The sequence below is a fragment of the Salmo salar genome, chromosome ssa01 (genome assembly GCF_905237065.1).
Source record: "Salmo salar chromosome ssa01, Ssal_v3.1, whole genome shotgun sequence".
In the NCBI taxonomy this organism is placed as follows: domain Eukaryota; kingdom Metazoa; phylum Chordata; class Actinopteri; order Salmoniformes; family Salmonidae; genus Salmo; species Salmo salar.
In genome coordinates this window covers 87,630,778-87,656,002 of record NC_059442.1, presented here as the reverse complement: position 1 = coordinate 87,656,002, position 25,225 = coordinate 87,630,778, and the positions used below count along the sequence as shown (strand labels likewise).

At 44.3% G+C, this 25,225-nt stretch overlaps 1 protein-coding gene across 5 annotated transcripts in view; it reads left to right on the top strand.

Annotated features, from left to right (window-relative positions):
- Positions 1-25,225, top strand: part of LOC106609079 (C-Jun-amino-terminal kinase-interacting protein 4) — a 61,220-nt gene that overhangs the window by 1,328 nt on the left and 34,667 nt on the right. For 3 of the 5 annotated variants that reach the window (XR_006771000.1, XM_014207478.2, XM_045723687.1), the window contains exons 2-4: positions 14,528-14,648; positions 18,871-18,941; positions 20,382-20,464. Coding sequence is in view for 4 of the 5 variants with exons in the window: in XM_014207478.2 (XP_014062953.1) it covers positions 14,528-14,648; positions 18,871-18,941; positions 20,382-20,464 (275 nt within the window). In the remaining variant the exon portion in view is untranslated. Of the gene's footprint in view, positions 1-14,527; positions 14,649-18,870; positions 18,942-20,381; positions 20,465-24,090; positions 24,802-25,225 lie in introns of those variants that run through there. The other 2 variants (XM_014207487.2, XM_045723691.1) reach the window with 2 other exon arrangements.

The following is a 25,225-nucleotide window of genomic DNA, read 5'->3' as shown; positions in this document are numbered from 1 at the left end:
TGCAGCAAAAGACTGGCATTTATCCAAGAAACCAAAAGACTGGCATCATTTATCCAAGAAACCCTTTTTCGATAATGCTATGAGCGAATTAGGAAGGAATATCGCTGCAACGAAGTAGGCTAAGAAGCAAAATGTGGTTTTCCTTTAAAATAATAATTACAGTGAGTTTAAGAATGTCAGAAGAGAAAATATAATTTGTCCATATTAGATCATTTTCCATCAATGGATGTTGATTATCTTGTTTTGACTTCTATGATTAAGCAATAAGGCCCGATGAGGTGTGGTATTTTGCCAATATACCACTGCTGAGGACTGTTCTTAGGACACAGCCCAACGCCCTGGTATATTGGCCATATACCACAAACCACTGCCTTATTGCTATTATAAACTGGTTACCAACGTAATTAAAACAGTAAAGGTCATTTTTTGTCATACTCATGGTACATGGTCTGATATACCATTGCGTTCAACCAATCAGCATTCAGGGCTCAAACAACCCAGTTTATAATTGTAAATAAATCCAGTTTGCATGTACATAACTACAGATCCATCCGACAGGAGAGTTTGAGTGATAAAAGTTGGACAGACATAAAAAAAATGAGTCTTTGGCAATTTTCTGGCAATTGTGCTGTTATGTGCCAGATGTTAAGACTACAACCCGTTACAAATTGCCTATTTGCGAGTGATGCATTTCAATAGGCATAGACTGGCTACTGACTAAAATCTGAGTTAATAATTGCAATTCAACTTTGCCATGGCTTGCTGAGCTAGATGCAGGTAGCCTATGGCTCCTGATATCCCAGTATCTCATTTTAGGGAAAAGTCCACAATGAAACTGACATTAAATGTGGAGAATGATATATTTGCGATAGAGCTTTGACCATGATTACAATTGATTACTTCCAATTTAATTAAACATGGCTATTAATAATATCATAATAACACAAGGCTACAACAACAAACTGAAGTTATAAGCTATTTATTAAATCTGTTTGCCAGTTCTGGTAGGTTACACAAGTGTCACAAATTGATTTTCAATGACTCCAGTGATATTGTAATTTCAACATATTTATTGTATCGAATTGTAGGCTACAGTAGCCTATTAATAGCCTACTGGATGGCCAACAGATGAAAAACTATCGTTCTCCATATTTAACGTCAGTTTTTGTGGATTTTTTCCCCCCATAACAGAAGCACGTAACATAACTTCCATTTCAAATTTTACTCGTGCAGGACTCAAGTCCCAAGAACTGAGCATGCATAAAACCCTATGCTTGATATGGTTTTCCATAAGAAATGTTGACATTAGAATGCAGTTTATTTATACCACCTCTGAGCGAATTTATCTAAAGCGCTCTAGTGCGCCTAAAGTCGTTTTCCAGTGCTTTGTTGCCGTTATATCAGTTCTTACGCTTTAATATGTTTTATGGAAAAAGATTTGAAAATAAGTGTCTCCACAATGACCAATGTAAATAGCCTACCTACAACTGGCAAGAAGTTGCCATGATGTGTGCGAGTGCTGCTCTATCTTTGTGAATCAGTTGCCCGCTGCAGCAGTCTCAACCAGTGCTCTCAACACTCACTCAGTAACAGCCTACCTCACTGCCTGATAGTCAGCAGCAGCAGGTTATATTCTTTTATTTTTTTAAGAGAAATGCCATGGCGGCCACAGTGCAATTTAGAAGTATCCCAAAAACCCGCAACCCACAACATTGTTTTGAAAGTAGCCCAATTTCACAAGGGAACCGCAAACATGGCAATAAGTATGGCTAGGTTCAAGCTTTCTGGCTAGAGACATTTATCTGGTTGACTTCCTACTCTCTTTCCCTTTCATATACAAACCAAAATCCCACGAATTTACTATGCCCAATTTTTATACAAGCTTTTTTTTGTATATCTGAAAGTGGTAATGTGTAAAAACCATGGAAAATGAAGAGCCACCTATACCCATTTCAGACAGAAGATGTGTTATATTGTGTAAAAATAAATTAAAAAAAAAAAAATATATTGATAGAGCCATGTTTATAACCCCATTTCAAGCAGCCCCTTATTTATCACTTTGTTGCAGGTATAGCAAGATGGCGCTGAAAGATAGGGCAGCCGTTATTCTTGCTCCATGAACAACTTTGCAGTTTTTCGTTTTTTTATGTGTTATTTCTTACATTGCTAGCTCAAATGTTTTGTGTTATTACATACAACCGGAAATAACTTTTGGATATCAGAGCGGCGGTAACTCACCAGCATTACGACCAGGAATACGACTTTCCCGAATTGGATCCTTTGTTTGTACCCCCAGGGCAATTGAACTTATTCCAGAGGCTGCTCCAAAACACCGCTGGCGGAGAAGAGGTATTCGTAGTGGACTCCTAGTCCGACTCAGGAGGCGTGCACACCACCCACTGCTTCTGAGTATATTACTCACTAATGTTCAGGCTCTGGATAATAAAGTTGACGAGCTCAGGGCGAGGATTTCCTTCAAGAGAGACATCAGGGATTGTAACATATTCTGTTGAGAGCATCCTGTCGGGCTGTATCACCGTCTGGGACGGCAACTGCACCGCCCGCAACCACAGGGCTCTCCAGAAGGTGGTGTGGTCTGCCCAACGCACCCGATGTCACAGGAAGGCCAGAAAGATCATCAAGGACAACAATCACCCGACCAACTGCCTTTTCACCCACGCTACCATCCAGAAGGCAAGGTCGGTACAGGTGCATCAAAGCTGGGACCGAGAGACTGAAAGAAGCAGTTTATCTCAAGGCCATCAGACTGTTAAATAGCCATCACTTGGACTTAAGAGGCTGCTGCCCTATATACATCGACTTGAAATCACTGGCCACTTTAATAATTGGAACACTAGTCACTTTATTAATGTTTACATATTTTGCACTACTCATATGTATATACTGTATTATATTCTGTTTTAGTCTATGCCGCTTCGATGTTGCTCGTCCAAATATTTATTTATTCTTAATGCCATTCCTTTACTTTAAATGTGTGTATTGTTAGATATTACTGCACTGTTGGCGCTAGAAACACAAGCATTTCTGCTAAACCTGTATGCGACCAATAAAATTTGATTTTGATTCATACATACCTACTGATATGTATAAAAAGGGGCAACTGGCAAATTGGGAGTTGGTGGGGGGTGTAAAACAATGGGGTCAGTTTGCATTTCAAATTAGGGAAGTGTTAAACAATGGAAGTGTTCATGAGTTTACCTGCAAAAAGCAGAAAACCATTCACACAGATCTGATACCTGTATTTTGGTTACAGGGTCTGTGAAAATGCAGGAATCATGAGTAGGTCTTTAGGTGGCATTTCATTTCCATTTATTTTACCCCCTACCCCTTTCAGATATGAAAAGGCTGGTATAAAAAGCAGGCATGGTCATTTATTGGGATTTAGGAGTCCTGTGTGGCTCACTTGGTAGAGCATGGTGCTTGCAACGCCAGGGTTGTGGGTTCAATTCCCACTGGGGACAGTACGAAAATATATGTACTCGCTCTGGATAAGAGCGTCTGCAAATGACAAACCTTTTTATATGTATGTGTACCTGTCTGAAGGTTGGACACACCTACTCATTCAAGGGTTTTTCTTTATTTTTACTATTTTCTACATTGTAGAATAGTGAAGACATCAACTAGGAAATTACACATGGAATCATGTAGTAACCAAAAAAGTGTTAAACAAATCTAAATATATTTACAATTCTTCAAAGTAGCGACCTTTTGCCTTGATGCAGCTTTACACACTCCTGGTATTCTCTCAACCAGGTTAACAGTCCTGAAGGAGTTCTCACATACGCTGAGCACTTGTTGGCTGCTTTTCCTTCTCAATTGGGTCGAGGTTGAGTGATTTGTGGAGACCAGGTCATCTGATGCAGCACTCCATCCCTTTCCTTCTTGGTCAAATAGCTCTTACACAGCCTGAATGATGCTGAGACTCAGATTTTTCACTTTAAAATGTATGCTAAACCAAAATCTTTATTTTCACAGACACTGTAACCAAAATACACGTATTGGGTCTGTGTGAATGGTTCTCTGCATTTTGCAGGTAAACTCATGACCACTTCCATTTAACAACACCTACCTGCTAGAAAGTGGTAAATAAGGGGCTGTTTGAAATGGGGTCATATAAACCTTGCCTTAAATATGTTGACAGGTAATATAGTACATCTTCTGTCATTCCCCTTAGGTGGAGCTCCATTTGTATGGTGTAAATTACTGAAGTACAGTAATGTTGTCACAACCATAATATTATGTGTAACCTTGTCATCAGCTGTTGCATCCAGATGACATATCCTCCTAGCTTCAGACTGCTCTCTTTCGCTCTCCTGCTGCAACTGAACAGTTGTTTGTTCTGCCACCAACGCATTATGCAGTCTATCTACTACTCTCTTTCTGTCCCCCTGTTGCTCTCTCTCTCTCTCTCCCCCAGTTCTCTGCCTTTCACCCACTAGGCTATCCATATGTTCTCTGTCTCTTTATAATCACGCTGTTCTAGTGTGGTTGTATTTCACCCCCCCAACCCCCGTCTGTGTCGTTGAACTCTCTTTATTCCCATAACTACTGTTGTGGAAAATTCGATCCAAAGATTAAGGCAAAGACTATTCAATGATATAATAGAATAATCTTTAACACAAGCAGCTACAAGGGGAGCTCTATCTCTGATTTCACAGGGATGAACTCCAAGAAGAAATGGTTACATGTCCCTTATATAGTGGGAGGTGATAATACAATCATATCATTTGCACAACAGTTCTTTGAATAAAAGCAACTGTTCCAGAACACAATGGCCTTGTGTTAGGCTGCAGACATACCAGGAGTCTATGAAAAGCATAACAACACAGAACATATCCCTTGAAGTTACAACAGCTCACCCTAAATTCTGCCACCACACCGCCAAATTGAAAGCTCCTTTCCTCTCCTATAGATGGGTTAATTTACAGATCAGGTGATCCTTGTTTAGCAGTTGACAGCAGCAATGCTGTTGGCTTGACCTGTTTTTAAATGTGTTTTGCTTTCTCTGAGCATGGTTTAGGAGACCTCTTTTGTAGTGTTGGTTATGGATTGTGTGTGGTCCTGTGCCCTTCAACTTCATTCACTATTCGTGTTAACTCCCAAATAACACCACTTAGACAACATTTGAAGGTCACAGTGTAATGTTCCAAATCTGCGACTTATCTCTCACTTTGTCTTGTCACGGCATTCTCTGCCATTAGCCACCAATACTGGGAGCTCTTGTAGTACACTGAGTATGTAGGCCTAGTTTTTATTAGACATGTCATGATTTGCACACTAGGTAGGTCTGGGAAGGGACAGGTGTGTGTGTGTGTGTGTTGTGTGTGTCCCTCCAGTCATTTGCTTTGCACTGCTCTTGAAGTTCTCCTCAGAGTTGCAGTTCATTGGCATGTGGAATTACAACAAGAATCGAGACGGTTCGTAAGTAGTTAATAAACGGGGAAAGTACTTCATAAGCACTTTATAAACAAATAGAAAAAGCATGAGTCCAATGTTAAATTCTATACCAGTGTGATGCCTAGGTGTTTACTTCGAGGTTGAAAACTGCGTCTGCTTAATTTGCTTTACATACAGGCCTGGCTAACTCAGTCATGTTGTTCGTTAGGCTCTAGAAAACCCATTCACATTCGCAGGACTGTAAAAACCCAGACACCTGCTAGGCTGTAAGTAGAGACATGATGGTTCTCAGTTAGTGAGCAACACTGCAGATGAACACCCCGGTCACAAGTACTTCTACAACCCATTCAATACTATTGGGACTCAAGCAACAGACAGACCCAAACAGTCTCAGTAAATCTAGTGTTGCACTGGTCTCTCCCAGAGCTGAACCCAGAGGAACTCTTCCGAGATGGACTGTTACTCTTCACTACAGACGGAGAGGGGAAGAGAGCAGGGCCAGGCAGGAAATTCCTGTGAAAACAAGACTTCCTGAGTTCCTCTCTCTGCCCAGGATACTCCTGGGGCACATTCCTCAAGACATCCTGAGGTCACGGACCGGTTCAGGATGATGTCAGAGGGTTATGTCATTTGTCAGATCCACAGCACACTCATGCCTTTTCCACCATATCCCAGTTGTCAGTTCACAGCGGTTATCAGGAGCGACTAAAAAAGCATGTCATTGAATTGGGGCTGGAAAACCGAGGTCGGGGCGAGTTTGCACTTATCTGAAGCGAACTTTCCAGGAGTCGTCCTTGTCCTACTAGTCAGTGGATGTGTGACGAATAGGTTTATAGATGCGTCAAACCCAGGTTCTAGGCCAGCTGTGTCAGTTTCTCACAGGTTTATAGACGCGTCAAACCCAGGCTCTAGTCCAGCTGTGTCAGTTTCTCACAGGTTTATAGACGTGTCAAACCCAGGCTCTAGTCCAGCTGTGTCAGTTTCTCACAGGTTTATAGACGTGTCAAACCCAGGCTCTAGGCCAGCTGTGTCAGTTTCTCACAGGTTTATAGACGTGTCAAACCCAGGCTCTAGGCCAGCTGTGTCAGTTTCTCACAGGTTTATAGACACGTCAAACTAGGGCTGGGCGATATGGCAACTAAATTATCACGATATACGCTACCGTTCAAAGGTTTGGGATCAATTAGAAGTGTCCTTGTTTTTGAAAGAAAATAACTTTTTGTCCATTTTTTAAATAACATCAAATTGATCAGAAATACAGTGTAGACAATGTTAATGTTGTAAATGACTATTGTAGCTGGAAACGGCAGATAAAAAAAAAAATCGGCGTACAGAGTCCCATTATCAGCAACCATCACTCATGTCTTCCAATGGCATGTTGTGTTAGCTAATCCAAGTTTATAATTTTAAAAGGCTAATTGATCATTAGAAAATTGCAAAAGGGTTATGTTAGCACAGCTGAAAACTGTTGTTCTGATTAAAGAAGCAATAAAGCGTGCCTTCTTTAGACTGGTTGATTATCTGGAGCATCAGCATTTGGGCTCAATTACAGGCTCAAAATGGCCAGAAACAAAGCACTTTCTTCTGAAACTTGTCAGTCTATTCTTGTTCTGAGAAATGAAGGCTATTCCATGCGAGAAATTGCCAAGAAACTGAAGATCTCGTACAATGTTGTGTACTACTCCCTTCACAGAACAGCGCAAACTGGCTCTAACCAGAATAGAAAGAGTGGGAGGCCCCGGTGCACAACTGAGCAAGAGGAAAAGTACATTGGTGTGTAGTTTGAGAAACAGATGCCTCACAAGTCCTCAACTGGCAGCTTCATTAAATAGTACCCGCAAAACACCAGTTTCAACGTCAACAGTGAAGAGGCAACTCCTGGATGCTGGCCTTCTAGGCAGAGATCCTCTGTCCGGTGGCTGTTTCTTTTGCCCATCTTAATCATTTATTTTTATTGGCCAGTCTGAGATATGGCTTTTTCTTTGCAACTCTGCCTAGAAGGCCAGCGTCCTGGAGTCGCCTCTTCACTGTTGATGTTGAGACTGGTGTTTTGCAGGTACTATTTAATGATCAACTTGATGTTATTTTAATGGACAAAAAATTTGCTTTTCTTGCAAAAACAAGGACATTTCTAAGTGACCCCAAACTTTTGAACAGGTGTGTTTGGGGTCACTTAGAAATGTCCTTATTTTTGCAAGAAAAGCAACTTTTTGTTGTTGTCCATTATCACGATATTAATCAAATAATGTTTAAAAGGTGGGTTTGGGTTTTCATGTCCCTCATTGACCATCTCTGAGACAGCTCTTGCTTTTATGTGGCCCACCTTCTCCTGTTTGATGTAATGTGTTTTCAACCGAGGGTCGACCAACGAGGCTATGTCCAGGAGGTCATCTGTGGCTAGGTCATCATATTTATCATTTGTTTTGATGGTTTGGGTGAGCCCTGTTTCCTGACCTCTGTATTGAACAGGTATAGTACTGGCTTCAGGTAAGACACACTGACATAAGACTCACCAGACAGAGCATCTGTGAATTCTAGGAGTTGGGTCAATGCCTGGTTGATGGACTCAAGAACATCTATATCTGTATAGGTGGGAGCTAAGTGCCGGGTCGTCTTGTCACTGGACAAGACCTGTGAAATGGCTCTCTCCTACTCCAGTACTCTTTGCACCATCTTTTGATGTGATCCCCACCTGGTAGGTGGCTCTGTCACCAACTTGTGTAGGTTGTGTTCTTTTTGATCAACTGCCAGGTCTCTAATTTTCCACCAATAGGGAAAGGCACCTACCACTTTCTTACACACACCAATTGCTTGATCCACACGTTTGTCTCTACCCACTCTCTGTAAGAGAAATCAAGACATTTTAATAAAATATTAAAATCACAATAATCCCTTTAGTTATGTACAAATGTAATATTTAACTTAATCACTTGATGAAAAAAAATGCACATTTAGTTTATTCTATCCAATCACTTCAATATACACAATTGACAAGGTTACTTACCAATGGCCAAGTGCAGACGATGTCCAAAACATTGCAGTCGGGGTCCATTTGATTTGAGCGCCTTCACAATGTTCGCACCACTATCCGTTGTAACTCAGACCTGTCTGTCTTGACTGAGTCCCCAGGAGGCGAGAGCGTCAATGAGCCCCTCTGCTATAGCTTCACCCGTGTGGTCATCTGAAAAGTATGATGTTTGAAGGCATTTATTACGAAGATTCCACTGTCAATATAGTGGAAAGTGAGGCTAATTTAAGGCTCTGATGTGCGACTAGACCACAGATCGGTAGTAGTAGCAAAATACATCAAATCTGTCTTGAGCTGTTCCTCAACTTTTTCCCTACACTCGGCGTAGTTTAGGCAGTGCGATGTGAGAGAAATGTTTGCGGCCAGGGAGCACGTACCTGGGGTCAATTTAAATTGATAAGCCACTTGAAACCTTACTTTTCGACTGTGCTAATTGGTAGCATGTCCTTAGCAATGCAATGCATACTAGCGTTTGTGATGTCCTTGTGTCTTTTCGATGTTTGCTTGTAGGGTATAAACGCTGTCAGTGTTGACTGCTTCGGGCGAACATCCCTAGATTGGCTGGTGCTTGAGGGGCGTTTATCAATATCGCAGCGCAAACTCAAACTTTATGCATTTTCCAAAGAGTGATTTTGCTTCAGATGGTGAAAAAGGTTTGTCGTATTACCAGACTTGGTAGCCACCTGTCTACGGCATGATTTGCTCTGCTCTTTGTCGGACTTCAAAAAGCCAAACCACTTCCAAATAACTGAAACATTTGGACCCTTTTTTATCAATAATTTCTTCGAGGGAAGCTGCTTCTTCTCCATGGCTATTACTGCCACTGTTTTTGCCTAAATTACACATTTTTCGTGGTTAATAGTGGCTCCTCCATCACTCGAGGTGCTAAGTGGTTTTTAGTGGGCGTATACCTCTCCACGTGCATATTGTCACTTTTCCGCACGTTCCTGCTACATCACAGAGGTGAAATGGACTGCTGTACCTAATTATTCTATATCGACATTGTTGAAAAAGTAATCTAAACGTTTTTATATCGTTATTGAGGGAAGTAGTTACCTCTATTGATTTATCGCCCAGCACTACGTCAAACCCAGGCTCTAGTCCAGCTGTCAGTTTGTCACACTACTGTACTAAAACAAACCCCACAGTCGGTCAGCCCCTACTTTGCTGTAGTTAGCTGATGAGAGGGTGAACAGAGCAGACCCTCCCTAAGCTATGGGCCTGTTAAAGGCAGGAGCTCTTACTCTCTTGCATCTGTACCCAGGATGAGTAGGAGCAGTCAGGACTGACACACACACACCACATACAGAGAGCCAGGACTACCAACGTGGCTCTCTGGATTAGACCTAAATTTCTGCTGTAAAACGACGTGCTGTTTCAATTAACCTACTTGTGTAACCGACCAGGTATTGAACCAGATTCATCAGTTGAAATGAAGTTAGCCCCACAGTTGAATTTCACAGCCTAAACCATTCATATTGTGTTTGTTGATTTGGACAATGATCGGGATGTTTGATGTTGAGCCAGTTCTGATTTCATATTATTGTCAATTGGGATTTAAAAAAATGATAACGGGCTTTAATTGAATACCCCCTGGCTGTTATTGACTTGTTGAAAGTGAAAAGGTCTTCGTGTTCCTGTTCACATGATGTTTGTTCTTATAGTGTTGTCTCACTGGAAGTTCACAGACGCTCTGACAGATCGTGTTGTGACCTGCTCCAACCCCAGACACATCAATGCACGCACAATACACACACACACACACACACACTTGACCCTCAAACCAAGGAACACATTTATAACACAATATTTTAAGTTGATTGCGTGTTTAATAAACACCCTCAAATCTAACTCTTCAGGATCTTGCCAACCACAGATGCATGACCCCTTTTAGTGACTTCCAGATCTGTGATATCTGATCTCCTTTCTGGCAGCGCCATCCTGCTAACCCAGCTGCCCTGTTCTACCCAGGCAGCAACCCAAAGAAGACTCCGTGCACTTAATAAAACTCCCCGTCAATATAATGTGGATACACTGGGGCACTTTGTGCGTGTGAGAGAGAAAGAGAGCTGTGTGAGATGGAGCGTGTGTGTGTCTGTGTGATAGAGCTGTGTGTGTGTGTGTGTGAGAGCGCTGTGTGTGTGTGAGAGAGAGAGAGGGAGAGTTTGTGTGTGTGTGAAGGGACAAAGGGAGCATTATGCATGGTCAGGAGGAGAGGGGGAAGAGGAGGTAGATGGAGACTAGAGAAACTCTTTCTCTGGAGCGTTGTCTTATGAACACCCAACTATGGGTCATATGATGAGCAGCACGGAGAAAGTGTGTGTGTGTGTGGGGGGGGGAGTCTAAGGGATTAGGAAGAGGGGGTGAGATTCTAGGGATTGATGTTGGGTATTATGCTTTTATGACAGTTAAAACCATATGTGACGAGCAGCCTTGTGTTTAGTGTTGTTGACAGATCAAGTCCCCCTCCTTGCTCCTCTCCCAGCCCTCTTGTCCAGTCCAGGCCTCATGTAGCCTAATGCTCTTATTAGATTTGCTGTTTTACTTGGAGTTTACTGTGAGGAAGTCTGTCTTTTCTTTACTGCCCTTCAGACCCTCTCTCATACCTTCCCACATCGTTTTCTTAATCCATTTCTCTCTTTCTTGCCCTCTCGTCCTCATGCTGTTCTTATGGTTTCCTAACCATTTGAACAGGGCCTTGAATACACCTGCAGCCAAACTAATGATTTAATGTTCGTCAAAGGCATTCTGAGGAATGCCTTCATCTGCTTTCTGACACAGAAAGTTGCCTTCATGTAGAGAAGAGCCTATTTGTTCCAGTAGGCCTCCGGCAGAGCAGGGGACTCGGGTGAGTCAATCCCGTAGCAGATGACTGCTCATCCCACCCGATGGGCTCAGGTCGATAAGCCCTTCATCCACACACAGCTCTATGATCACAAGACTCAAGACTGTTTACGTGTGTCTGCGGTAAATGAGGGCAGACTTTAGTTCCAGCCTTGTGTTATAACACCGGATTCACCTCAATCTAGTGTCAGGTGTGTTGGTGCTGGGCCAGACCCAAAGCCTTCAACACCACTCTAACAGGTCTCTAAACTGTCACCGGCTGGTTCAGCTCTTTTACTGTATGTTTGTAATAAGCTAGGTGGTATGCAGTTGCTCTTTGAGGGTGGGTGTGTCACACACTGCTCTAAGCTGCGAAGTAGACCATTGAAGGGCCTCCAGAGTGGCGCAGAGGTCTAAGACACAGCATCGCAGTGCTATCTGCGTCACTACAGATCCTGGTTCGATCCCAGTCTGTGTCGCAGCCGGCCGCGACCGGGAGACCCATGAGGTGGCGCACAATTGGCTCAGCGTCGTCCGGGTTAGGGGAGGGTTTGGCCGGCTGGGTTGTCCTTGTCCCATCGCGCTCTAGCGACTCCTGTGGCGGGCAGGGTGCAGTGCACGCTGACACAGTCATGGCCAAAGGTTTTGAGAATGACACATTAATTTCCTCAAAGTTTGCTGCTTCAGTGTATTTAGATATTTTTGTCAGATGTTACTATGGAATACTGAAGTATAATTACAAGCATTTCATAAGTGTCAAAGGCTTTTATTGACAAGTACATGAAGTTGATGCAGAGTCAATATTTGCAGTGTTGACCCTTCTTTTTCAAGACCTCTGCAATCTGCCCTGGCATGCTGTCAATTAACTTCTGGGCCACATCCTGACTGATGGCAGCCCATCCTTGCATAATCAATGCTTGGAGTTTGTCAGAGTGTGTGGGTTTTTGTTTGTCCACCCACCTCTTGAGGATTGACTACAAGTTCTCAATGGGATTAAGGTCTGGGGAGTTTCTGGACATGGACCCAAAATATCGATGTTTTGTTCCCCGAGCCACTTAGTTATCACGTTTGCCTTATGGCAAGGTGCTCCATCATGCTGGAAAAGGCATTGTTCGTCACCAAACTGTTCCTGGATGGTTGGGAGAAGTTGCTCTCGGAGGATGTGTTGGTACCATTCTTTATTCATGTCTGTTTTCTTAAGCAAAATTGTGAGTGAGCCCACTCCCTTGGCTGAGAAGCAACCCCACACATGAATGGTCTCAGGATGCTTTACTGTTGGCATGACACAGGACTGATGGTAGCGCTCACCTTGTCTTCTCCGGACAAGCTTTTTTCCGGATGCCCCAAACAATCAGAAAGGGGATTCATCAGAGAAAATGACTTTACCTCAGTCCTCAGCAGTCCAATCCCTGTACCTTTTGCAGAATATCAGCCTGTCCCTGATGTTTTTCCTGGAGAGAAGTGGCTTCTTTGCTGCCCTTCTTGACACCAGGCCATCCTCAAAGTCTTCGCCTCACTGTGCGTGCAGATGCACTCACACCTGCCTGCTGCCATTCCTGAGCAAGCTCTGTACTGGTGGTGCCCCGATCCTGCAGCTGAATCAACTTTAGGAGACGGCCCTGGCGCTTGCTGGACTTTCTTGGCCGCCCTGAAGCCTTCTTCACAACAATTGAACCGCTCTCCTTGAAGTTTTTGATGATCCGATAAATGGTTGATTTAGGTGCAATCTTACTCGCAGCAATATCCTTGCCTGTGAAGCCCTTTTTGTGCAAAGCAATGATGACGGCATGTGTTTCTTTGCAGGTAACCATGTTTGACAGAGGAAGAACAATGATTCCAAGCACCACCCTCCTTTTGAAGCTTCCAGTCTGTTATTCGAACTCAATCAGCATGACGGTGATCCCCAGCCTTGTCCTCACTCACACCTGTGTTAACGAGAGAATCACTGACATGATGTCAGCTGGTCCTTTTGTGGCAGGGCTGAAATGCAGTGGAAATATGTTTTGGGGATTCAGTTCATTTGCATGGCAAAAAGGGACTTTGCAATTCATCTGATCACTCTTCATAACATTCTGGAGTATATACAAATTGCCATCATACAAACTGCGGCAGCAGACTTTGAAAATGAATATTTGTGTCATTCTCAACTTTTGGCCACGACTGTACAGTGTTTCCTCCAACACATTGGTGCGGCTGGCTTCCGGGTTAAGCGAGCATTGTGTTAACTACCAATTGGATATCGCGACATTGGGGGGAAAAAAGGGTTATTTAAAATAAAATAAAATAAAAAGTAGACAGTTGATCAGTATGTGTTGGGAGGGTTTATGTCTCGCTAGGTTATGTCATAACTCCTCAGCCTGTTTTTGCTAGCAGCGGCAGAGAGAGTTCTCCAGTTACAGACAGATTCTCTCATTCCCATCAATGGAAAAACTACAACAATTGTCGATCTGAAGATACTGGTGCTGAGCTCTAATGGATAACAACAAGAAGACTTACTGCCGGACACTGATCTGTCAGTACAACACACACACACACACACTCTGGTGTGTGTGGGCACCAAGGAGCTGGCGCTCTGAACCTGTTGTCTGACATCCACTGAATGGAACTGAAGACCGACTGACTCTTCATGTTGACCTCAGACCTGTTACACAGACACAAAACAACACACTGAATGGAGCTGCAGACAGACACACACAAAACAACACACTGAATGGAGCTGCAGGCAGACACACACAAAACAACACACTGAATGGAGCTGCAGGCAGACACACAAAACAACACACTGAATGGAGCTGCAGGCAGACACACACAAAACAACACACTGAATGGAGCTGCAGGCAGACACACACACAGGCAGACAGGTGGGTTTTGTCTCATTGATCTCACTCCAGATTTGAGTCAGTCCCTAGTCTCTCGCAATTCACTTCTCTGTGTGTGTGTGTGTGTGTGTGTGTGTGTGTGTGTGTGTGTGTGTGTGTGTGTGTGTGTGTGTGTGTGTGTGTGTGTGTGTGTGTGTGTGTGTGTGTGTGTGTGTGTGTGTGTGTGTGTGTGTGTGTGTGTGTGTGTGTGTGTGTGTGTGTGTCTCTAAGGATCACAGGAGGTGGTGGCAGAATGAATCTGACAAACATGATGCATACAGCTAGCAATGTGTCCTGTCTGTTGGCTAGAGATCAATGACCTTTCTCACAAGTACTTAACACACATGGACACATGCCATTGTGTTATACATAGTGTTTTAACAACTCTGTCTGTCTGTAGAGGTACATGGTGTTTGAGGACAGTCAGGACATGGAGAAGAAGGACCTTCAGGGTCGACTGGTGATGCTGGAGTCTCACACACGTCAAATGGAGCTCAAGACCAGGAACTACTCAGACCAGAGTGAGTCTTAACAAACACACAAACGAACAGATTCATACTGTGGTGGTTAATTTCTTTATTATCAAATGAGGAGAGACAAACTTGTCACACAAGTCAGAGTTATACTTAAACTAAATCTTTAATCACTTATTAATAAGGGAGCAGGTCAATACAACACACACACATAAAGTGAATTGATTGAGTGCTCTACGATAATGATGGCTTGTCGACGAATCACCCTCAGATGATTCGTTGAGAGCCCCGAGACAAAAGGAAAACGGTATTTTTATAGCCAAGATACACCCCTTTCAACCTACATGACGAACAACAGATGTATAGAATGGGTCACAAGGGTTAAGATTTGTATGAAAGTTACTTATAATTCACAGCAGACAGTATCTGCTGTAAAAACAGTTCTCATTGTGTAGACTCCAAGGTCTGACCCTGGGGTCATCTCTCCCTGGTACCTTATAGAACAGAAGCGTTAACTCGTGCTCTGGAATGCAGTCTCTTTAGGTTTTGTCACCCAAAAGACATGGTAAATCTCCTGTCAGTGTTATCTCCCAGAGGCCCATCCTCAGTAGAACACCCACAGATGAGCGTTCTAACAACCCCTTATTCTGTTGCATAAAACAACCATTTGATGCAATAAAGGTATTATAAAATAATCTTGTAATTTCACCCATAATACTCAATCAGTTACATAATTGATCAATCATTGTCTTTTAGGACTGGAGCTGTGAACCTTTAATCAGTGTCTCCCCTAAGATTATTTTCAGCAGTGGTGGGGGGTTTGTTCGGAGGTGTCTAATTTTGTAAAAAAAAAATGGTGTCTATAAGGGGGTTGTTTGGAGGGTGTCTATAAGGGGGTTGTTTGGAGGGTGTCTATAAGGGGGTTGTTTGGAGGGTGTCTAAGTGCAGTCTTCAATAGAGACTTTAATTTAATTCTGCATCACACATCAAAGTAAGTTTATTCCGGTCTGCTGAGTTGGTGTTTGACTCGGATCGGGTTAACTAACCACTTTATGGGGAAGTACAGTGGGGGGGAAAAGTATTTGATCCCCTGCTGATTTTGTATGTTTGCCCACTGACAAAGAAATGATCAGTCTATCATTTTAGTGGTAGGTTTATTTGAACAGTGAGAGACAGAATAACAACAAAAATATAGAGAAAAACGCATGTCAAAAATGTTATAAATTGATTTGCATTTTAATGAGGGAAATAAGTATTTGACCCCCTCTCAATCAGAAAGATTTCTGGCTCCCAGGTGTCTTTTATACAGGTAACGAGCTGAGATTAGGAGCACACTCTTAAAGGGAGTGCTCCTAACCGCAGCTTGTTACCTGTATATCAAGACACCTGTCCACAGAAGCAATCAATCAATCAGATTCCAAACTCTCCACCATGGCCAAGACCAAAGAGCTCTCCAAGGATGTCAGGGACAAGATTGTAGACCTACACAGGCTGGAATGGGCTACAAGACCATCGCCAAGCAGCTTGGTGAGAAGTTGACAACAGTTGGTGCGATTATTCGCAAATGGAAGAAACACAAAATAACTGTCAATATCCCTTGGCCTGGGGCTCCATGCAAGATCTCACCTCGTGGAGTTGCAATGATCATGAGAAAGGTGAGGAATCAGCCCAGAACTACACGGGAGGATCTTGTCAATGATCTCAAGGCAGCTGGGACCATAGTCACCAAGAAAACAATTGGTAACACACTACGCCGTGAAGGACTGAAATCCTGCTGCGCCCGCAAGGTCCCCCTGCTCAAGAATACATATACATGCCCGTCTGAAGTTTGCAAATGAACATCTGAATGTTTCAGAGGACGACTGGGTGAAAGTGTTGTGGTCAGATGAGACCAAAATGGAGCTCTTTGGCATCAACTCAACTCGCCGTGTTTGAAGGAGGAGGAATGCTGCCTATGACCCCAAGAACACCATCCCCACCGTCAAACATGGAGGTGGAAACATTATGCTTTGGGGGTGTTTTTATGCTAAAGGGACAGGACATCTTCACCACATAATTTGACGGGGCCATGTACCGTCAAATCTTGGGTGAGAACCTCCTTCCCTTAGCCAGGGCATTGAAAATGGGTCGTGGATGGGTATTCCAGCATGACAATGACCCAAAACACACAGCCAAGGCAACAAAGGAGTGGCTCGAGAAGAAGCACATTAAGGTCCTGGAGTGGCCTAGCCAGTCTCCAGACCTTAATCCCATAGAAAATCTGTGGAGGGAGCTGAAGGTTCGAGTTGCCAAACGTCAGCCTCGAAACCTTAATGACTTGGAGAAGATCTGCAAAGAGGAGTGGGACAAAATCCCTCCTGAGATGTGTGCAAACCTGGTGGCCAACCACAAGAAACGTCTGACCTCTGTGATTGCCAACAAGGGTTTTGCCACCAAGTACTAAGTCATGTTTTGCAGAGGGGTCAAATACTTATTTCCCTCATTTAAAATGCAAATCAATTTATAACATTTTTTACATGCATTTTTCTGGATTTGTTTGTTGTTATTCTGTCTCTCACTGTTCATATAAACCTACCATTAAAATTATAGACTGATCATTTCTTTGTCAGTGGGCAAACGTACGAAATCAGCAGGGGATGAAATACTTTCCCCCCCCACTGTACATGTATAGCGCTCTGCCAACTGACCCTGACTGAGTGCACACACACACACACACACACACACACACACACACACACCTGCCGGACTTGATATTCACCAACACTCACCGCCAGGTCCACAGGCCTTGTTCTCTCCAATGTTGTCTTTCTCCCCCTGTCACCACCTCTTCCTTTCTTTTATTTCACTTCTTTCAGCCGTTTGTTATATATATATAATATATATCTCACTCACTAGATAGGGAGAGGCTGAGCAGTAATACGCATGTGTTGAGTCATTTAGATGTGAGAACACTCCTCATGAGGCCAGCTCATAGTTCAGATTGCTCATCAGGTGTGGGTAGAGTAGATGATGAACAGGACAGATCTAGTAGACCGCAAGCCCTAAACACACTTCCACTTTCCAATACACACACAGCAGGTGAATTCCTTAAGGGTTATTTCTGTCTGTTCATTCTCTACTTGGTTCCTCTTTGTCTACCAGTAGTCACTTGTCATGGTAACTCACAAATCACATAGACAGCAGAGCTAGGCATTCACTAAACCACCTCTGATGGTCTGGGTTTGAAGCCTGTGTTCTACTGAAGCAAATCCCAGACCTATATCATATTCCACTAAGAGCCAAAGACAGAAAAACACAGTCCGCTGTTAGCCGTGCTATCATAGAGAAATGTAAAGGGGGGTAGCAGATTTGATTTAGATAACTGTGTTAGCATTTACTGACACAAACACCTCACGCTGTGTTGGGAGGGTCATTGTCAGTGACCAGATGGTATGCCTGCTTGGGTTAGTGTCTCTGATTCACACATTCTGCCTTTTGTGAAGGCATTGGTCGAGTTCGTTTCGCATGGCCCGGGTGGGCGGAGTTAGCTAATTTTAGACCATTCCATTGGTCCTTTAATTGAAATCTCCACCCACCCAGGGCACCGGGCCTTGCAAATACAAATTCCACCATAGTTAGGCTGGGCAGTCATCTGAACACTCACACAGGATATTGTCATGGTGTTTTCACTATAAACAGTCCAAGCCAGCCAAGTTTCCTACAGTGGATTAAGTTACAGAGCTCAGAGCTATGTGTTATACTGAAATAGAGTAGAGTTGATTCTAATGTATGCTAGTGTGTTTGGGTTCCTGCTTGAGCTTTTTTTATCGTACAGTTTAAACATGGCTTCCGAGTGTGTGATGAATGGTACGACTTTGTGTATGAAACGGCATAGAATTCCTGACATTTTTCATAGGGAAACGTTTTTACTCATGGCAGGATTATGGCTGCTCAGGGACCCCTAACCCAAAGCAGTGTAAAATATCTCTGCATGACTGTTTGAGTGAGCCAGACAGTGTTGTTACTAGTGCACGAATGACACCTGGTGGTCATGCATTGCTACTACAACTGACAGCAGTTTGGTACTTTATTTGGTTTCTCATCTTGGAAGCCTGTTTTTAGAAGGATATTACTGATGTTCGCGCACAGATGTTACTGATGTTCCAAGATTGCATTCACTTTTAACTAACTGGACACAAAAGGCTTTTCTATGTTCTTTATAACAGTTAGTGTTATTTTGCCTCATTGACCATGTTATGTTTTAACTGAGATCACACGTTCTCTCTTTCAGTCGGTAGAATGGAGGAACGAGAAGCCGAGTTGAAGAAAGAGTACAATGCCCTCCACCAGAGGCACACCGAGGTATGAGGAGGGAAGGGAAGTGTGTTATAGTGCGTGTTGGGGTCAATTTTATATCAATTCAGAAATTACAATGAAATTCCAATTCTCTTCCAATGCTTTTCAGTTAGGAAAATGTGGAATTGGAATTTAGTTTACTTTCAGAATTGACTCCATCCGTGATTGGGACTGTTCCATTCTTTCCATTGTGCTGGGAAAACTAAAATCAAGTAAAACTCAAGTATTTGTAACTATATGACATATGTTTGAGACCCAGGTCTGCAGACTATTGCATCCTATTCTTAAGAGAGACTCCCTACATTTTAAATATGTTGCCTCAACTCAGTCTGTCTAAAGTTTGTTTTCCATAATGTATTACACATTGGCCCAGACGCCAAAACAAACCACTCTTGCCTGCATAGAGAACGACATTTTAAATATGGAAGGAAATTAGATTTTAGAAACTGGCACAGTTGACAGCTGAATACGCCACATGCCAGGAGGCTGTCTGTTCCAGCTGTACGTGGTACCCCACATGCCAGGAGGCTGTCTGTTCCAGCTGTACCACACATGCCAGGAGGCTGTCTGTTCCAGCTGTACCCGGTACCCCACATGCCAGGAGGCTGTCTGTTCCAGCTGTACCCCACATGCCAGGAGGCTGGCTGTTCCAGCTGTACATGGTACACCACATGCCAGGAGCCTGTCTGTTCCAGCTGTACGTGGTACCCCACATGCCAAGAGGCTGTCTGTTCCAGCTGTACCCCACATGCCAGGAGGCTGTCTGTTCCAGCTGTACGTGGTACCCCACATGCCAGGAGGCTGTCTGTTCCAGCTGTACGTGGTACCCCACATGCCAGGAGACTGTCTCTTCCAGCTGTACCCGGTACCCCACATGCCAGGAGGCTGTCTGTTCCAGCTGTACCCCACATGCCAGGAGGCTGGCTGTTCCAGCTGTACATGGTACCCCACATGCCAGGAGGCTGTCTGTTCCAGCTGTACATGGTACCCCACATGCCAGGAGGCTGTCTGTTCCAGCTGTACGTGGTACCCCACATGCCAGGAGGCTGTCTGTTCCAGCTGTACCCCACATGCCAGGAGGCTGTCTGTTCCAGCTGTACATGGTACCCCACATGCCAGGAGGCTGTCTGTTCCAGCTGTACGTGGTACCCCACATGCCAGGAGGCTGTCTGTTCCAGCTGTACCCCACATGCCAGGAGGCTGTCTGTTCCAGCTGTACCCCACATGCCAGGAGGCTGTCTGTTCCAGCTGTACCCCACATGCCAGGAGGCTGTCTGTTCCAGCTGTACCCCACATGCCAGGAGGCTGTCTGTTCCAGCTGTATATGGATACAAAAACCTCATAAGAAACACTAGGCATCATGGCCATTTTCAACAATGTATTTGAATAGGGATACTCCCTGTCCAAGCTAACCCCCCCCGTCTCCCTGTGGTATGTCCTATGCAGATGATCCACAGTTACATGGAGCACTTGGAACGTACCAAACACCAGCAGGAGACACCCTCGGACACAAGCACAAGCAGATCAAGGTAAGGTCATTTACAGCACCAGTCAAAAGTTTGGACACACCTGCAATTAAGGGTTTTTCAATATTTTACTATTTTCTACATTGTAGAATAATAGTGAAGACATCAACTATGTAATAACACATTTGGAATCATGTAGTAAACAAATCAAAATATATTTGAGATTCTTCAAAGTAGCCACCTTTTGCCTTGATGAAAACTTTGCACCCTCTTGGCATTCTCTCAACCAGCTTCACATGGAATGCATTTCAATTAACAGGTGTGCCTTGTTAAACGTTTCTCTTTGGAATTTCTTTCCTTAATGCTTCTGAGCATATCAGTTGTGTTGTGACAAGGTAGGGGTGGTATGCAGAAGATGACTCTATTTGGTAAAAGACCAAGTCCGTAATTATGGCAAGAACAGCTCAATGAACAGTCCATCATTACTTTAAGACATGAAGTTCAGTCAATCTGGAAAATGTCAAGAACTTTGAAAGTTTCTTCAAGTGCAGTTGTAAAAACCACAGGAAAGGAAGACCCAGATTTACCTCTGCTGCAGAGGATAAGTTCATTAGAGTTAACTGCCCCTCAGATTGCAGCCCAAATAAATGCTTCACAGAGTTCAAGTAACGGACACACATCAACATCAACTGTTCAGAGGAGACTGCGTGAATCAGGCCTTCATGGTTGAATTGCTGCAAAGAAACCACTACTAAAGGACACCAATAATAAGAAGACTTGCTTGGGCCAAGAAAAATGAGCAATGGACATTAGACCGGTGGAAATCTGTCCTTTGGTCTGATGAGTCCAAATTGGAGATTTTTGGTTCTAACTGCCGTGTCTTTGTGAGACGCAGAGTAGGTGAACGGATGATCTGCGCATGTGTGGTTCCCACCGTGAAGCATGGAGGAGGAGGTGTGACGTTGTGGGGGTGTTTTGCTGGTGACACTGTCTGTCATTTATTTAGAATTCAAGGCACACTTAACCAGCATGGTTACCATAGACATTTTACATTTACATTTTAGACATTTAGCAGACGCTCTTATCCAGAGCGACTTACATAGATTCACAGATCTTCATTGTAAAGGGTTTAAACACTGTTTCCCATGATTGTTCAATGAATCATAAACAATTAATGAACATGCACCTGTGGACCGGTCGTTAAGACACTAACAGCTTACAGACGGTAGGCAATTAAGGTCACAGTTATGAAAACTTATAACACTAAAGAGGACTTTCTACTGACTCTGAAAAACGGCAAAAGAAAGATGCCCAGGGTCCCTGCTCATCAGCGTGAACGTGCCTTAGGCATGCTGCAAGGAGGCATGAGGACTGCAGATATGGCCAGGGCAATAAATTGCAATGTCTGTACTGTGAGACGCCTAAGACAGCGCTACAGGGAGACAGGACGGACAGCTGATCGTCCTTGCAGTGGCATACCACGTGTAACAACACCTGCACAGGATCGATACATCTGAACATTACACTTGCGGGACAGGATGGCAACAACTGCCTGAGTTACACCAAGAATGCACAATCCCTCCATCAGTGCTCAGACTGTCCGCAATAGGCTCAGAGGCTGGACTGGGGGCTTGCAGGCCTGTTGTAAGGCAGTTCCTCACCAGACATTACCGGCAACAACGTCGCCTATGGGCACAAACCTGCTGTCGCTGGATCAGACAGGACTGGCAAAAAGTGCTCTTCACTGACGAGTCGCGGTTTTGTCTCACCAGGGGTGATGGTTGGATTCGCGTTTATCGTTGAAGGAATGAGCGTTACACCAAGGCCTGTACTCTGGAGTGGGATCAATTTGGAGGTGGAGGGTCCGTCATGGTCTGGGGCGGTGTGTCACAGCATCATCGGACTGAGCTTGTCATTGCAGGCAATCTAAACACTGCATTACAGGGAAGACATCCTCCTCCCTCATGTGGTGCCCTTCCTGTAGGCTCATCCTGACATGACCCTCCAGCATGACAATGCCACCAGCCATACTGCTCGCTCTGTGCGTGATTTCCTGCAAGACAGGAATGTCAGTGTTCTGCCATGGCCAGCGAAGAGCCCGGATCTCAATCCTATTGAGCACGTCTGGGACCTGTTGGATCGGAGGGTGAGGGCTTGGGCCATTTCTCCCAGAAATGTCCGGGAACTTGCAGGTGCCTTGGTAGAAGAGTGGGGTAACATCTCAAAGCAACAACTGGCAAATCTGGTGCAGTCCATGAGGAGGAGATGTACTGCAGTACTTAGTATCTGGTGTGGCCACCAGCTGCATTGACTGTTACTTTTGATTTTGACCCCCCCCTTTGTTCAGGGACACATTATTCAATTTCTGTTAGTCACATGTCTGTGGAACTTGTTCAGTTTGTCTGTTGAATCTTGTTATGTTCATAGAAATATTTACACATGTTAAGTTTGCTGAAAATAAACGCAGTTGACAGTGAGAGGACTTTTCTTTTTTTGCTGAGTTTATTTTGATTTGTTTAACACTTTGTTTTTAGTTACTACATGATTCCATATGTGTTATTTCCTAGTTTTGATATCTTCACTATTCTACAATGTATAAAATAGTAAAAATAAAGAAAAACCCTTGAATGAGTAGGTGTGTCCAAACTTTTGACTGGTACTGTATACAACTATCAAAGTCCCATGCCAAAATCACTGCGTGTACACTATCATATAGCAGTGTTTCCCAAATACACTGCTGGTTTGTGGCCAGTACATCCTGGGTAGCGTGTGTGTTTTTGTATTTTAGTATACAGTGTCCGTATCAGTATAGCACATCAAGATTCATTGGCATAGTTGGCTCCTCACCCTGAGAGAGTAAGTTGATGTGAGGTGCTTCATCACTTCAGGCAACACTCCTATGCTTGCTGCTCTCCACAGGCAGTTCAATGTAGGTCAGCACCTGATGGAGAAAAGAAGAGCGGAGAGGGCAGGCAAGGAAATGGGAGAGGGGATGGGGAGAGGGCAAGCGAGGAGGGGATGGGCAGAGCAGAGCAGAGGGAGAGGGCAGTCAAAAGAGGAGAGGATAGGTGATGACATTTTAGTGGATCTGAGTTGAAGGGAGTGGAGGAGGATGAAGAGGAGATTGGGATATAGAGATTGAGTGGGACTATTATGTTGTGTATATAAACCAGCCAGAAGTTGTCAGCTGCAGTAATCTCAGTGTGATGATTAGAGGGATTCAGAGCTGTAGTGTGTTAGTCTGCTGAGCAGATCAGACTAGTGAGTGAAACGGAAGTGAAAAGAGGTCATGGTCTCACCCTGGATAAGCCTCCGTTTTTGAATGGTCTAGAGAGGGATGTTTACTTTGACCACTACATCAAAGCAGATTGTGATGCTTTTTAGATTGAAACAGATTTAAACATTTTGTTTTTGTTCACAAGGCACTCATTTGTGATTTTCAGCGGTTTCCCCTAACACAGGTGTTACATTATGTGTGTGGCAGCAGCCCTCCAGTCTTTCAGTAGTAGCAGGCGCTGCCATTATCCACAGGTTTGTCCTCCCAGTCTCTCCCTGGCTCAGCCAATCAGCATCGAGCTGGGAGGAGGCATATGTTACCAGCTCTAATGCTGCCTCAGCATCCGAAAGGGAGGGATAAGGGGGGTGGGAGGCGGGGGGAAAGAGAAAGAGGGAGGGGAGAGCGAGAATTCTAGACTGTACAGCGGCAGCGGTGTCGCAGCTTAGCAAAGAAAGAAGGACAAGCAAGAGTATCGTCTGACAGAAAGAAGATACAATACATCAAAGAGTGGAGAAAGGGAAAACCGCCGCGAAGCCAGTGTCCACTCTCTCTCTCTCTCTCTCTGCATGATGTCACAGTAGTGTTGAACTGAAGCCGGCATCACTCTACAGTAGCAGTTGCTGCTCTGTCTCTCTCTGCCGCCACCACCGCTGCTGCTAATGGGATTGCTGCTGCTGTTGTTGTTTCTGTGGCCGTCGCTCGTTGGCCTGCTGGTCTGAGCTCACATAACTCGAGACCGCTCTACTCTGAACCAGATCTCCTGTACCTGACCATTCTTCTCACTCCAGCAGTCAGCGACAGACCATGTGTATGTCAGGTGTACTTTGTTGACAGACACCAAGGGGAAGTATACTTCTTTGCGTTGTGATCCAGGGACAGTGTGTAAAAGCTTCAGAGGCGTGTGTTTTAGCCTCCCTCCCCTGGTCCCGGCAGTGTGGGACGCTGGGCCATGTTCAGGGAGGGCCATGAGCCCGGGGCGTATACTGTTGTTTGTCTTTGGCTTTGTGGGGGGGGCCGTGGTCATTAACTCTGCCGTGCTGGTCTCTCTGTCTGTCCTGCTGCTGGTGCACTACTCTGTCTCTACTGGCCTCCCTGCCCTGCCCGCCCTGCCACGACCCAACAGGTACTGTGCGTGTGTGTGTGTGTGTGTGTGTGTGAGAGACAGAAACGCAGCCTACTTTAAGTCGCCTCACTCCTGAAGGTAACTCTCTGTGAAAGAGATAGGTGTGTTTACCTCTTTCTCCTTCCTGTCCTCTTCTCCATCTCTGCTCTTTCTCTGTTCCTACTCTGTCCTCTTATCCTCTCTTCTCCTTGTTTCACGCTGTCCATTCTCTGCTTAAGTCACCTGTACATTTATCTGCTTGCTTACCCCTCTAACTCCACCTCATCCCTCTTTCCCTTGCTTGTTTACTTCCTGTGGGGTAAAGCCAGTTGCCATTATATTAACATGTGGTTACCATGCTGTTGCTGTGTTTATGACAGACAGACAGGCATTATGGTTCTGCAGGCTGAAAGTAGGTCAGGTGAGAGAACCTTCTCAGACAGTA